The sequence below is a fragment of the Balearica regulorum genome, chromosome 13, assembly GCF_011004875.1.
Source record: "Balearica regulorum gibbericeps isolate bBalReg1 chromosome 13, bBalReg1.pri, whole genome shotgun sequence".
NCBI lineage: Eukaryota > Metazoa > Chordata > Aves > Gruiformes > Gruidae > Balearica > Balearica regulorum.
In genome coordinates, this window is record NC_046196.1 from 16,422,844 (window position 1) to 16,437,798 (window position 14,955).

Below are 14,955 nucleotides of genomic sequence, written 5' to 3' on the forward strand. Positions count from 1 at the left end.
CATGTCTCTGTTTTGCAAAGCTGTGATGCCTGTTGTGCTTAACTATTTCTCCAGACAGTGTGGTCTCCAGACCACTGTGTTAGACTTTCAGAAAAAATCACTTTTCTTATTTGTACCACAATTTCCCCAGCTGTAAAATTGGGAAAATAATACATTGGAATGTACTGATAAAATATAAGTAAAACATAGCTTTATAGAAGAGGGCAAAGCAATATTGGTATTCAAAAGAAATCTGAGATCTGATTAGACTTGATCAAGGTCACTCAGTGGTTGCCAAGAGTAGAGCTTGGGTCCCAGACATTCTGTCTGTTGACTCCAGCTGCCTTCCAGGTACGGAGCATGGCTGATGAACGTTAATAAAGTAAACAGGACAAATGCCAGCAACTGCTCATTTCCATTTATTTTATTAAACCAAAGAATTTTTTTTGTAAAAAGCACACATTGTTTTAGGCGACGGGAAATGGATGAAATGGATTTATTTATAAAAGAGGCTTTTATCACTCAAATATTGTACAGCAATGAAGAGTGGAAGCAAAATGGCTATCTGGAAGCAGGAACCACCTGCTTGCTTAATTTATGTCCCATTCTTGCATATGTGGTAGTGCCAGAGTTTTCTTGTTCCAAAATAGCTTCACTGATGTAGTGCTATTCACTTTTGCTGGCCTGGCACCTGGGGAGGTGGGATGTGTACTCTGGGGACAGCATGCAAACCCCATGGAGAGTGCACAAGTGTTTCTCCAATGGCTTCTTAACAAGAGTTAAGGAAGGGCAATAGGTAAGCAAGATAGATGTGGATGAAAATGTTAGCTATTTCCTGTTTGAGCCATTCAATAAAGCATATGCAGAAGCTGATTTTTGAAATGAGAGTAAATGAAAGCAGAATTCTTTTGACAGGTCCAACAAGTCTCTGCGAGTACACAGCTAAAAAATCAGAACTGGCCGATTGCCTGTGGAGCTGATGAGCCAGCATGGTCTGGCAATAAATAGATGATTTTGTAACTTCTCTAGTGTATAAGGAAAGTAACGCCTGACTCTAAAGTAAGACTGCATTAGTAAGAAACTGTGCAATCAACAATAAGCACACAGGTTTGGCAACTTACTGCCTCTAAGTTCTCTTCCATTTCAAGATACCTTCAAGAAATGACATAGGCTTGTGTAAATCATAATTGCTTCCATCCCAATGCACATTTCTGAGTTAAATGTTAGAGTTAACTTATTTGGTCAAGTTTCACGGCTTTTCTGTTCAGTGAGTTCTGAAAACCTGAATAAGGAAACTTTACTGGGGAAGTACTGGGTGAGGAAATAGGGGCACAGAGTTTAAGTTACTTGTGCAAAGTTCATACCAAGTCTGTGGCAGAGCTCTAGATGAAATCCAGCTTCCACGGGTTGCCATTCATTGCCATCACTGTACTAGCTTTCTCTTTCCAAGGATTTTCAATGTCATCTCTGAAGAGATTAATAAATCTGAAGGTCACAGTATCTGCATTTGTAGGAATGGAATACATAGGTGATTTGCTTGGGGGAGGTTGAATTGGTTGAAGTGACTTGACTGGAAGTCTCAATGCAGCAGAAATTGAAATCAGCCCTTTGAGTGAGGCAGATGGCATGTTCTTCCTGGGTAGTTCTGAAGATGTTGTGGCTGACTGGTTGCCACAGATGCCCCATGGGAAAGGCTCTCCATTAAAGAAGTTCAGTGTGGGGGAATTATCCAACAGACGCATTTTCTTTCTTCATACCATTCCTGTATTTTAGTTCATTTTCCCTCCATAATACAAGGAGGCTAACCTCTGCCTGCTGGTGGATAGGGACAAAGTGACCTACTCTAGGACTGTTTTGCTGACAAAACTCCACTAGTACATTATATGGAAAAGCATTGTCGGAAGAAATTTGGCTTATACCAACAAAACAGCGGAGGTTTTGGCCCTGGTTATTTTAGTGCCTTTTGTATTATGTAAATTTTTCTCTTAGCCAAATAGCACCTCCTCATATTTCTAATGTGCATTGCCATGCCAACAAAAATTGGTCAGCTTTGGATCAGTTAATCCTTCAGAGATGTAAAGTTATAGCATTACCACAAGTAAAGGTTACTTGCAGGATGTGCTGCTTTCCTGGTACTTGTCGTTGCCAGCCAGCATGTACTTACGGACCCTCCAAACTTGTAGTCAGCTGTAGAGTGAGGGTCTGTGGACACAATTAGCTACTCACATACCATCCCATAGGAACCTGAAGAGAATCCGAGGCAGCTGTGCCTGGGATGCTGCACACAATGAGGGGAGGGAGCAAAAAGGGGGAAATTGTTTTTCCCTTTTCTTTTGGTCTTTCACCACAACCTGCTGTGGAGATAGAGCAGTGTGCCTTAACTCCAAGTCACCCGAGTGTGATGCAGAGCCCAGACACGCTTTCTTCACCACTTTGTAACTGATTCAGACATGATCCTCTAAGGTGATTTTACTGTTGATCCATTTTAACTGTCCTGCAATACAGTATGTTGTGGGAAGACTAGTCCTTAAGTCTCTTAATTAATTACTCTTAATTCTCTTATTTCTGGTATAACTATAAAAAATAATAGTTGTCAAATAACGATCCACATATTTTTAGTTTAATGCCTAGCTCTTAATAGCTACTTAAAATATTAACTTTCCACCCTAGACACTCCTATTATTCTGTATTTTTTCCAAGCCATCCTTCTTGTAACAATGCACAGCAATGTTTTTCAGGTTCAGTGCACTTTCAATTAGCTGATTCTTTTATGTGTCTGGGAGGTAAGTTAATTCAGTTACTCCTAATTTATTGTGGTGCATGTAGTATCTGTACCTGGAGTACAGGCCTGATAGTATTCAGTGGACTATGTTCAGCAGAGAATAATGACCCTGCTAGCATGACATGTTAATTACAATATTTATGAGAATTAATTTACCAGATTATTAAAATAAGTGTATGGGAGAGAGAATACAGTTGAGGGAAATTACAGAAGCAGGTAAATAGAAACTTTTTCAGCTCTTAGGAAGCTTTCACAGGAGCGTTAAAGCCAAGACAAGCTTAGTATTTGTATATGTGGGTTGGATCCCTGAAAGAATTAGCTGTAATACTGCAATGCCACCAAGATGATACTTGCATGGTGTACCAGGCTGTAAAGCTAAGGCAATGCCCAATTTACATAAACCTCTGAAAGGCAACAGGGAAGCACATGTTTAAACAGACTGTCTGTTAACCATGTGTCTCACAGCTTGGTAATCATAATTAAATGCTAGCATTATGTTAGCCAGATGTTGTCCCCAACAGCACCCTTCCTTTATGTATATATGTTCCTTTCCATTATGTATATAACACACGTGGTATGAATTTTCTACCCTGGTCAGAGCTGTACTTAAAGATCACCCCAAACAAGAATGTGCCTTCAATGCAAGTCATAAAACTGCATCAGCTACAAAAAGGAAATGAAGCATATTCCCTTATCTTTGATGGAATGATCATCACTCGTATTTTTTGCTCCTACCAAAGTTGATTGTAAACCTTCCTCCCAGGGCCTCCTGCCCACAGCAGTTGACTTTAGTGGGAACAGGACCAATCCCATCATTCTCAGAAATGGCAAAGTGCTGTTTGACCAGGCTTCATCTGGAGGACTAAAAAACCGCATTCAGTGTCTGAAGATGCATCCTTCACATTGCATCGTCTGAGAAGATATTTCTCTTCTTGAAAGGAAGTAGTTTCCATATAAGCAAGCAATGCCTCTGATTCTGCAGATTCCTAAGTGCAGAATTCATTGTATTTTTCTATTCTGACTTTCACATGAAATAGCCTTTGTTCAAAATAAGCAAATCATAAATGATTTTTTAATTGCAAATTTCTTTCCAAAAACCTTAATAAGCTTAGGTGCTCCTCATATCTGTGGAATAAATATAATATTTGCTAACATAAATGATAATGTCCCTTTTGAACATGGGAGATACTGGATTTAACTTTTTTTCTATTAATATAAAGTTATATTAGCCAAACAGGTAATTTCCAGTTCTTACTCTTTTAAGAGTTTGTGTTTGGGAAAAGGAGCTGACAGCTTTGCTCTTCAATGAAATTGTTTCTTGTGTTCATTGTACATACTCCCGAACTGCAAGTTCTTTCAGGGTAAAAACCCGTATGGGATCTTTTTTTGCCTTCCATTCTTCCAGTTTTTCTTGCAAAGACAGAAAATCCTTCCCAAGTTCATATGCCAAAGCGATCATTGTTTCTAACAATGGAATATAATACCTGTGGCTGCTATGCATACGAAGGCGTGACAGAGCTTTTTCTCCATATTCAAAGGCACTTGCTGGGTTTTCCAGGTCCTTGTGGCACACTACGATAGCACAGAGAGTAGGGACAACTGAGACAGGGTTGCCTCTCGTCAGCCTTTCCTGCAGACCAATGACTTCTAAAAGGATTTCCAAAGCTTTGGTGTACTGGCCACCCCGCAGGCAACCATATGCTTCCTGAAGCTCCGGCCTTGTTAAAAAGTCAATAAATTTTTTTGATCTTCGGATATATTTCATAGAATATAGAAGTCTCAGGTAGTCCTTGAAGGCTAATTTTCTCTCATTGATGATTTCTTCTGTGAAGTTCCCTGTTAGAGTTTTTTTGGGAAAGGTCACATCTTCCATTTCTTCACTAAACTCCTCCAGCAGATTTCTGTGCAGTTTCTCAAAATCTGAGTAACGACGTTCAATTACAGACTTGTTGCTGTCAAAACTCCCTGTTTGCAAAATGATGATTTTATACATCTGAACACAATAAAACAGAAAAATAAGTGTGAGAAGGACCATTCTAGCCCCAGTGCAATCAGATTTTGTCTGTTATTGCTTTGAAAAGACTTTGTGCTTGTATATTCCACCAACCGAAAGCTTCTTCCACCAATTTTATGTGTGTAATCTTGCATACTCCTATGGCTCACAGCAGTGCTGCTAAATTAGTTGCTGCCTAGGATTATGGTACGTGCTCAGTGTAGGCCTGATCTTTGAGATCTGTAGCCATCAAATTAATAACTCCCAGCTCCTGCTGTTTTGGACTTTTGTCACCAGACTTAGCCTTGGCATGTAAATAAGTTGTAGATAAACGCTGCACAAAGATTCCATCCTGCAAGGTGCTGGGAATGGTGAACTAGCAGCAGACTGCAGCATGTAAAATCACTTACAAAGCACTTCTATAGCTGTACTTTGTTTATAACAGCTATGGCTGCTGCAATCAATCATCTTCAGTGAAGTGAATGGATTTCCCAGACTGAATATTGAATGTAATCTATTTTACATTGGTTGTAATACTCAGAAATGTTGTTTGTATCAGACATTTCTAGGGATTTGGGGGTGTTATTAATGCTGTGAAAGAAAGGGAGTATTTGGCAGTAATATTTGGTGTGTGGAAAAATAAGATGGAGCAACTCCAAAGCCTTTTTTCCCCTCTAAATCATTGTCCTGTTATTCAAACTTATTTGGCATATAAATAATGCAAAAAAGTGACATTTCTACAAAAATCTGTTTGCTATCCAAAATCCTTCGCTAACAGCAACACTGTCCTACATTAACAGTACTCTAGAGTATGTCTTCCTTGGCTCTTCACTAGCCTCAAAATGTCTATAATAAATGCGCTATTAGAAAAATAGCTGAAAAATAAAATTGTGTGTTGTACAAATAGATTCTCTTCTGGTCCTGATTCAAGCACAATGATGAGAGGAAGGGCCAAATCCCTAATATGTGTAAACCAGTGGAGCTACTCTGAGGCCAGCTTAACTGTGTCACAGTACACCAGCTAAGGACATGGACTGTTGACCTTGCTGGCTTTTGGACAGTGACCACGTTCACATTCAACTTCACCCTGTTCCCATTGAATTATACAGGAATTGGAGCAGTTTTACTCATGCCAGTTGTTTTCTTTGCTGCTGTTGAAGGGTGCAAACCAGTACTAGGTTTAGTGTCTGTCTGATTCTTTGCCTTGTTTTTCCTTAAAGATAAGTTCTTTCTTTTAATCTTCATAAATGATCTTTACAGGCACTCCTTGAAAGGTTTCTAAATTTGAGCTGACTTCTCTGATCTCTCTTCATTTGTAAGCACTGTCACATTTTCCTATACTTTGTCCTGCTCCCTGCTGAAAAGTGTATATATGTCTAATGCATATCCAAAACAATCATAAGAGCAATTTTTTAAGCTATCATTTTATCAAGGGCAACTAAGTGAATAATTTACAAGTACTTGGTTTTTTATTTGTGGAGCGTGCATGAAAAAGGGAATATATACCATTTAATTAGACTGTCATTCAAATTGGCTCAATTTTGTTGTAATGTTAATCTTTTTGCCCAGGCATGTAACACAACTATGTTTAGCTACTTGCCCACCCACTGAATGATATTCTTGTTCTCATACAGTTATACTAAAACAATTTTTAACTATTCAACAAGCTAGATACTATTGAGTGTATGCAAGAATGGTAGCATCTAAGTAGGTATGTATAGATCTTAGGACAGTCTCCAGAACGTTTACCTGCTTCAAATTCTGCTGAGCTGCCTCACCCAGTATCAGCAACACTAGTATGCTTCTTAGCATTTTTCATCTACAGATCTCGGAGGTTGTTGCAAACAAGGAAAACATCCCTATCTGAATTTCACAGGAGTACTGAAAGAGACTAGCTCTAGATCAGTCCTCCTGAAGGCCAGGAGCAGAATCAGAAATAACCCCCAAATCTCAGCACTGTGAGTAAAGATATAAAAATCCAACCTCTTTGGTTGTTCCTGTCCCTCATATTCATGTTTCACCTTAAAAATATGACAGAAACATGCCATCTAATGGAGCTCTAGGTAAGGAAGGAGAATGATCCCAAGCAATCTAGCTGGAGGATGCCTTAGACTTTGTCAACATCAAAGAATTTTGCACTTGTCCTAACATAAATCTCTGATGTGCAAGTTATACAAAGGCAATGCAGCTGCTACAGCAGGCTAGCTCAGTGGAGGTGTAACTATATTGATATTTTTATACTTGTGTGAATTTCCTTAATGTTGACAAGCCTCTGGGTGTTAAGGACATTCAAGCTACTAATTTACCTGATATAACTTTTCCACTGGTGCAGATTTTGTGAACTGATTATCAGAATTTTTTTTTAGGGGCAGATCCCAGCAGGTATGCCCATGTGAGAACAGGTTCTACTTGGTATGATCATGGCTTGCAAAACCTGGCCCTCGGTAAGGCTTTAATGTAGTGAGGCATGCTGTGTGCTCTGTGTGCTGTGCAGACCCCTGTAGAGTGAATAAAAATTAATGATCTTCTTACATATTAATTTCTTAGCTTACCACATATTTAGATAAGTGGTGCTCTACAATTCTGGTCGATGGGATTTCAAAAAGGAGTTTGACTTGTCTGCACTGGCGTTTTTCATTCCTCCAATATTCCTGAAGCTCCTTAGTGGTCATTGAAGAGTTGGGACTTAGGGATGCATTGGAATCTAAAAACAATGCATGTAGTACTTCAGATTAGAGCTTTTGCATTTTGAAAGAAAATTCTTTTATGCATTTATTGTGAAAGGAGAGCCTAGAATTACTGTTGCTGTAACAGCAAGACCTAAAGATTGATAAAATAAGTGATTTCACTGGTAATGAAGACTGGTCCAGATTCTTTGAGGAAAGCTATTGTGGTCTGAAATTTTGAAAGACACAAAATTGGCTGCAGAATACGAAGTTATAGGAAAAAGTACTGACAAGAAGTATTGTATGTATAGATTGTAAGCTCGGGCACAGCCTGAGCAGGGGGTATACTTCACCCACTCCAGAAGTAGCCCTAAGAAACGTGGAATCTCCTGAATCAGATGTTTCTCCAGGCTTCTTTGTTGCTAAAAGGAGAAGATAGTACAATGCTGCTGGAAATTCAGACATATATTCAAATACTGAAATTCAAATATTTGGTTCATGGAGTAACAGGTGAAAGCTGAGAAAACATGAATAATCTGACTTTAAAGGAGAAACTTGGATAACCAGCTCAGCCGAAGGAGGATTTCTCACATCCTCTTTTTCTTTTGTAGCTGCAGTTCAGCTACAAATATTTATATACCTCCCTCCCTTCCTCTCTCTCCCCCCCCAGTCACATACACACACAAAAACATATATACATATGCATATATAGAAATGTAGGACAGCTGGTTGAAGAGTTTGCTTACAGAGGAATTTGATGCAGCTTTTCAAAAGGGTGAGTTAGCTGAAATCTACTGACAACAGTTTTCATCAGGTAGCATATAGGCTAGCAAAGTGGATAAAAGAAACAGAATATTTGTATTTCAGTGGGCACACCAGTCCCAATTTCCTATCAATAATGTCTCTGTCAATGCAGTCAGCTGAATTCAGTCTGCAATGTATCTAACATTCAGACAATGGAGGTGAATGACTACAAATGAATGGAAAGATAACAGCTTGATGCAGAAATAGAATTGTAAAGGCACCACAGTACTCTTTCAGTGGTCTCACTCTTACATGTTCTTAATCATTTGGCCATACACTTTCAATTATCAAGGCCTTTGGGGTTTGGCTCAATCTCTACAAAGCATATATCTCCTAACAGAGGTGATGTTTATGACATCTTTGCAGGCTGAATATCTTGATGAAATTATACATATATTTTGGATTATATATAACATTTTATTTAATAACAGATGACAGCAATCTTAGGCATAGTAAAAGTTCAATGCTGTCTCTTCATAAGGCATGTGAGAGACTACTGCTTGGAATTAGCTTCCATCCAGTTCTTGGTGTCCTTGCTGATACTGCCAAGAAGTTCAGATTTTGTGATGTACAGAAAGTGCACTCCTGAGACAGGCCATCTGATGATCACTGTTTTGGTCCTTGGTCTATAAATGAAATCTGGAATACATTTTAGGCACAAGGGATTTAAAAGGAAAACTCTGTATGTATATACACACCAGGATGTGCATCAGCTTCACTATTGCTACATTATTACTACGAGTTTAATCAAGGCTTATCTTCAGTGGAGTATAGCAATGTAAATCTGGACTACTGCTGCAATAAATAAAGCAAATTTTTTTATATAAAAGATTAATGGCATCAATAGCTACATGAAAAATAAAATAAAAGGATAGCATCAACCTTGCAGGTCATCTTTTTCTGGGTTTTCTTTTGTCACTTGACATGAAATTTCAGCTTTGGGTTGATTTTGTTCTTCATCAGATGGACTTGTGGTAGAAAATGTAGTAATCCTGCTTACAGCTTCCAACAGCTCCCTTTCTGGTCTGCAGTGTGAGTCTCGGTCCATTGCAAGCTATCACTGAAAGGTTACAAAAAATATAACATTTCTTAGTAGCATGCCTTTAGAAGGTCTAGTCTAGTAATCTTTTTTTATTCACTTACTCATTGTTCTCTGTGAACTTGTATGAGAGTAACTGTAGTTTCATAAAAACTAAAGCAATAAATAGAAATACCTACATAGCTACCAGTGAAAACCATTCCTATTACTATTACCACTGTGTGTGGATATCTTTTTGGCAGATTAAAATCAAACAGGAAAACAATAAGAAGTTATGCTGAATCAGGTTAGGTGGGGAACTCCATTCTTATCTATGAGAATTTTGTCATAAACTTCAGTGGGAGCAGATTTTTCCTCCTGGTATTTTGCCCTCAAGCTTGCAAGTATGAGTTCAGGTGAACTAAAACCTTGGTGATAATTAGTATAACTAGCAGCCTGGCTCTCTTGTACTGCTAGAATTTACTGTTCTCAAGACTCCAAAACTTGCCATCTGCTCTTAATCACAAACTGTAGGGCAAAATACAGCCATATTAGACTAAAATAGTCTAATACTTTTGTCAGATTTCACAGTTTTAAGTTCTCACCAGAGACTTGTCTGTGAGAACAAAATAACTGAATCTGACAATGGCTAGGTGGAAGGAGAACTGAGTTTTCTTATTCTTATACAGAAGCATTATCCCTTTACTTGTCCTTTTAACCTACATACTGTGCTTGTAGTAGATTTGTATGCCTGTTCTGCTAGAACTACTATTTTACCACATACTGATAAAATGCCTAACACAAAATATTCCTATTCCATAGACCAGATTGGCCATTCTGCTGCATAGATGTCTCCCTGGGATGTTGGGTTTTTTTTAAAAAAAAAAAAAAATCCTACCTGTTACATCATTGTGTTATACTAGCAGTCAAAAAAGTTCTAAGAGCATCCTAACAACTTTGACAGGGTGCTGTGTTCTCTTAGTTAGCATGAGAAAAGTGTTGCACGCACAATTCAGCCAATAGGTGAAAATCAAATAACAGAACAACCTACTTTAAAAAACCCCAAACAATTGTCCCTGCTACAAATGCAAAAATAATGCCCAAGCAGTGGTCATTAAGTAATGAGAGGGTTGAGGACAAGGATGTTGCTATAATTTTGCCTCCACTTGTTTACCACACAGTTATGCAATGCTGGATACAGAGGTGAGGAAACTCCTTCAGCAGATCTATTGATTTCTAGCAAACTGCAAGGTTATAAAAAAAATAGTAATTACTTTCCCCGCTGGAGGTAATGGAAGTGCAAACCGCTTTCCTCTAACAGAAACCCTTCCTCTGCCTGGCTTGGATAAACAAGTACATACATGTTGTCATCCTCCTTAATAAAAGTATTATGGAAGCCCTTATTTTTGGACTTCGGACTAGGAGCTGAAAGTTCTCACTCTTCTTCCAGTCCTCCTTTAAGATCTGCTTTTTGAACATGAAGAGTAGCTGCCTACTTATTGTGTAACTGCTCAGTCTTTTGAAAATCATGACAGTTTATCCCAAGAGCATAAACTTGCATATATTTGTTTTTAATGTAAAGATAATCTCAAATATACTAGATTAAATGAGGGATCTGAAAATGGCCAAACACATTTAAATGACTACTTCTGTCTTGGTTGTGAGTTGGTATAACCTTATAAGCAAAATTGTATTTATATATGTGTGTGTATATATATATATAAAAATACTACTTTAAACCATGATTTACCAGAGAAACTTGTAAATAGAAAAATGCAGAAGTGAATGTTATAAGTGTCCTGCTTGAATATATCTGCCTTGAAAACCACCTGTACTTCATAAAACTGTTTCATTTTCACAGCTAAAAATTATTGTAAGCTCTTTTAAGTAAGCTACTGTTAATTTTTACATATAAAAAAATCCAAAACAATACAAAAAACTTGTCACATTACACAATTTTACTTTGAACAGACACCCATCCTGTTCCGTTTCAGGGCAAATGCCACTCTAACTGCTTCACGGAGTTGTAAGTAACACTAGAAACCAAAGTGCACAGAATACTCACCTGGAAACTGCTGAGAGCTTTTAGTTGTGGTGCATATGTAATCTGTACGAAGTCATGAAAGGCCTGCTTTGCATTTTCAAAACGCAGAAAAATATGTCTGTGTTTTCTTCTAACAGGAACATTCTGTGTTTTACAAAAAGGAAGGAAGAAGTCTTGATTAAATCAGACTTCCTCATCCAATTGGCTCACTGGTTCAGTGCTGACTGATTACGCATGAAATTTCCTATCTGCCTCAAACAGCCCTTGTGCTGTCTGCGGGCGAGGTACAGCCTGTTGTCCGCAGTGCGGCTTCAGCAGCAAGGGCAGGTTTGCCAACCTGAGTGTCAGGATTACACGTGCAAACACAAAGTCTGCCAGAGAAAAGAGTTCAACAGTAAAAGCAATTACAAAATCAATGAAAACTTCTCTGCGTGGATTTCTGAAACCAAAAAAACACACTTAGCAAAAGAGAGATTAGGAAAAAAGAGCCAAATATGTAAATGTACTTTTGCAGAAAAATATGCCCCTTGGGACATCTTTAACGTATAGACTTAATATCCAGGAAAGAAAATGCAGATGCTCCCACAATAAATAGCCTCACTCTATGTAAACTTGCACTTCTGACAGAAATCCCAATTCCGCACAGTGCTTAAACATACGATTAATTTCAAATATCTGCTTAATTAAAGTTCAAAAAGGAGCATTATCATATCTGACATAACTACTAAACTTGAAATGGGTTTATGTGTGTGCCTAAATTAATCCTGTGCTTAAATTCTTTGTTGAACTGAGGACAAAGTGAAGAAGAATGACGCATTAATCCACATGTAGTTTGGCCCAGATGTTTCCTTTTGCAGTTCACTTCACTTTGGAAATTTGCTCTAAAGCATCAGGATAGCTATTTCCGGGGTAAATAATACGGATGGTATCTTTTTTTAGTACTCTAAGTTTCCCCCTTGCCAAAGCTCACTCACTGAAAAACCAAGCAATTTTAATGCAGCACAAATGTGGAAGGCAAACATCCAAAGGACCACATGGATCCTGACCCACACATTCCTTTAGAACAAACAATTTAAAATAATGTAAAAACAGGGCCATAAACTGGCAATGCCTCTCTTCTGCTTTATTTGCAGCATAAAACAATGCCAACTTTAACTTGGACTCAGTTTAAATGTAGAAGTTTTGCCAAAATAGCTGTCAGAATGATGAAAAATCACTCCCATGCAGCTACAGCCATACTGGCAAAAGCCCTAGTGTAGGTGCCGTTATATTGGCAGAGTCCTTTAGCATGCTCCTTGTGGAAAGTGATTTAAGTTACACCAGAAAAGAAATCCGTGCTCGCCAATACAGCTCTAAGGTGTAGCTATACCAGCCAACCCTTTTAAGTGTAAACAAGGCATGGGTTTCTGGCTCGAGTCTCATTCCTTTAAAGTTAGATTTATGGGTTTGGTTACAATTGTGAGTGAAAACCAAGGGGGATTTCAGTGCATTTCACTCATGCGGACAGTTCACAGATGTATCTAAGCTTTAAATTCTGAATCTGTTAATTTATGTGTTGCCAAAAAGCAATGTATTTTTTTGTGATGCTTAGTGCTATTGTCCTGCTCCTGATAAAGCTAAAAGAAAAGAGGAAAGTATATTTTTCAGTATATTAAGTATGACCTCTACTTTCAATTATTTCAGAATAGTAAGTCCTAGTCAAATTAACCTGGATGATTAAAAAAAAGTGAAATCTGTCGTTATGAGCATGGCTGACTGATATGAAATAATTTACAAATCAAAGGTGTTTTGCAACAATTTTGCGTGTCTGAGTAGAGCCAGCTGTTATGGTCACAGCTGGTTCCTGATTGGGTTCCTCGTGTCCAGGAGCTGTGACATCCACAGCAGATTTAGCAGGCTGCTCCTCCTTGTCCTCCTCCCATGAGCTCGGTTTTGGTCCAGACAGCCCCTGGCCCTTCACTGTGATCCAGTGTTGTTAGCCTGGCAGCATTTTACTTTCCTGAATGTCTACTTGATTAGCACATTCAAAAAAAATCAACAGTATACAGTGGTGTTTGCTAGCAGAATGCATAACTAGTATCTTTCTTTTTATATTCTCAGTTCCATTTCCAACAGTCCATACTGTGTAAAGGGTTAAGCAGTGGAAAAGGGGAATTTTCACAATGGCAGCATACCATTCTGAGAGATGGGCAAGTGCACTTACACCATCAATTTATCTGACTATTCACAAAACTGTGGTAAATTTTAATGGAAAAGCATGTTCTGTCATAATGACGGAAAAGAGATCCTCACACACTGGCTCACTCGGAGTTTGTCTTCTGTGAAAGCACTGTCTGGCATACATAAAGAGCACAGCATTAAAATGCATCTACCAAGGGACATGGGAAAAGAGTGCTCTGCAATAACATAGGAGCGAGGTGAGGTTAAAATCCTAACACTGCAGTGCATAAAAGTGGTTGTCACAGGAGTTAAGTCCTGCATACCAATTTAAGACGAAAGAACTCATTTTAGGAAGACTAACCTGAAAGTTTTATACATAAACTTGGTAACCAGCCACCAGATGAGCTACCCTTGTGATGCCATGTTAAGGATCCCGGTATTGAAAGACTGTGTTTGTGCTTTTGATGGTTAAAGAACCAGAAGGGACTGCTGCAATACTGTAAAACATCCTGCCTTGATTTACACCCTGATTTGGGCAGTTCACATTGTCCCAATCAGATACATTACCTAAACCCAGACAGACACAATATTTAACCATAGAATACAAAGCTGGTATCAGCTTGAAAAATTGTGAGATAAACTAACGTTATATACAAACTGCAGTTTACTGACAGATTTTATTGGCATTTTATTACAGGCACAGCAAGGTCTTATTCTTGTTAAAGACTGTGGTTGTAATATCCCTATTATAAAATAGTCTTCAGCTTCTGTCCTAAGAAATAGAGCTTCAGGTGACCTCATAGAGTCTGTGCGGCTTTTCCCTCTCAAGCCCCAAAATACGTAACTAATCCTTATTTATTTTACCAAATCATTCATTAGAACTGTAGATAATAGGGAAAAAACAAGAGGAGGCAGAAGTACCTAACATACTTATCCAGATCCCCTTTTATCACACAACTAATATTTAGAAAGTGCTGTAATATTGTCTTTGATGCTTCTCGAAGAACCTTTCCTCTCTTTTTTTTTTAATGCAGCTGGATAAATACCTACCATTTCCATGTTTGAAGCAGCAGAAAAATTCAGCTGTTCTGCATGAATATTCTGCAATTTTAGGGTGATGCTGTGATAAATGAATACCATACTCATATCCTGGCACAGCACAAAATTCTGTTCCATGCTATTTATATAAAGTTTAATTGTGTACTGTTGTGTCATATGAAAGTGGAATTTGTTTGCCATATTTCACTACTACAAAACATGTCTCTTAACAAGAGTGTAGTTTAAAGAAATAATTCACCATTTAATGGCAAATATCTCATGCTGGTGTTACTGACAGGGTTTTCAACATGAAAGAAACATAACAGGCCCATTTTACACTGCCAAAGCCCTGTTATCACTCTACAACTCCTTTATACTTCTAAAGGAGTATGAAGGAGCTTTAGAGTAAATAACAGTCTTGGCCTGCCTTTCATCTGTGGTCTGTCAGTGACACAGAGCTGTAATGCAACC

General features: G+C 38.3%; 1 protein-coding gene across 1 annotated transcript; it reads right to left on the reverse strand.

Annotated features, from left to right (window-relative positions):
• Positions 1–461: 461 nt before the first annotated feature.
• SNX20 (sorting nexin 20) lies at positions 462–11,428 on the reverse strand. Its single transcript, XM_010304818.2, has 4 exons — positions 11,308–11,428; positions 9,107–9,284; positions 7,307–7,458; positions 462–4,754 (listed from the first exon to the last, which is right to left on the reverse strand). The coding sequence occupies exons 2-4, from the start codon at positions 9,270–9,272 to the stop codon at positions 4,086–4,088; spliced, it is 987 nt and encodes a 328-aa protein (XP_010303120.2). The 5' UTR covers positions 9,273–9,284; positions 11,308–11,428; the 3' UTR covers positions 462–4,085.
• Positions 11,429–14,955: the final 3,527 nt, after the last annotated feature.

Coding starts and splice junctions, on each gene's coding strand:
- SNX20 (XM_010304818.2), bottom strand. CDS start 9,272: ATGGACCGAGACTCACACTGCAGACCAGAAAGGGAGCTGTTGGAAGCT. Junction 7,459..9,106: donor AGAAAAAGATGACCTGCAAG/GTTGATGCTATC, acceptor CATTGTTTTTAG/ATTCCAATGCATCCCTAAGT. Junction 4,755..7,306: donor ACCACTTATCTAAATATGTG/GTAAGCTAAGAA, acceptor TATTGTGTTCAG/ATGTATAAAATCATCATTTT.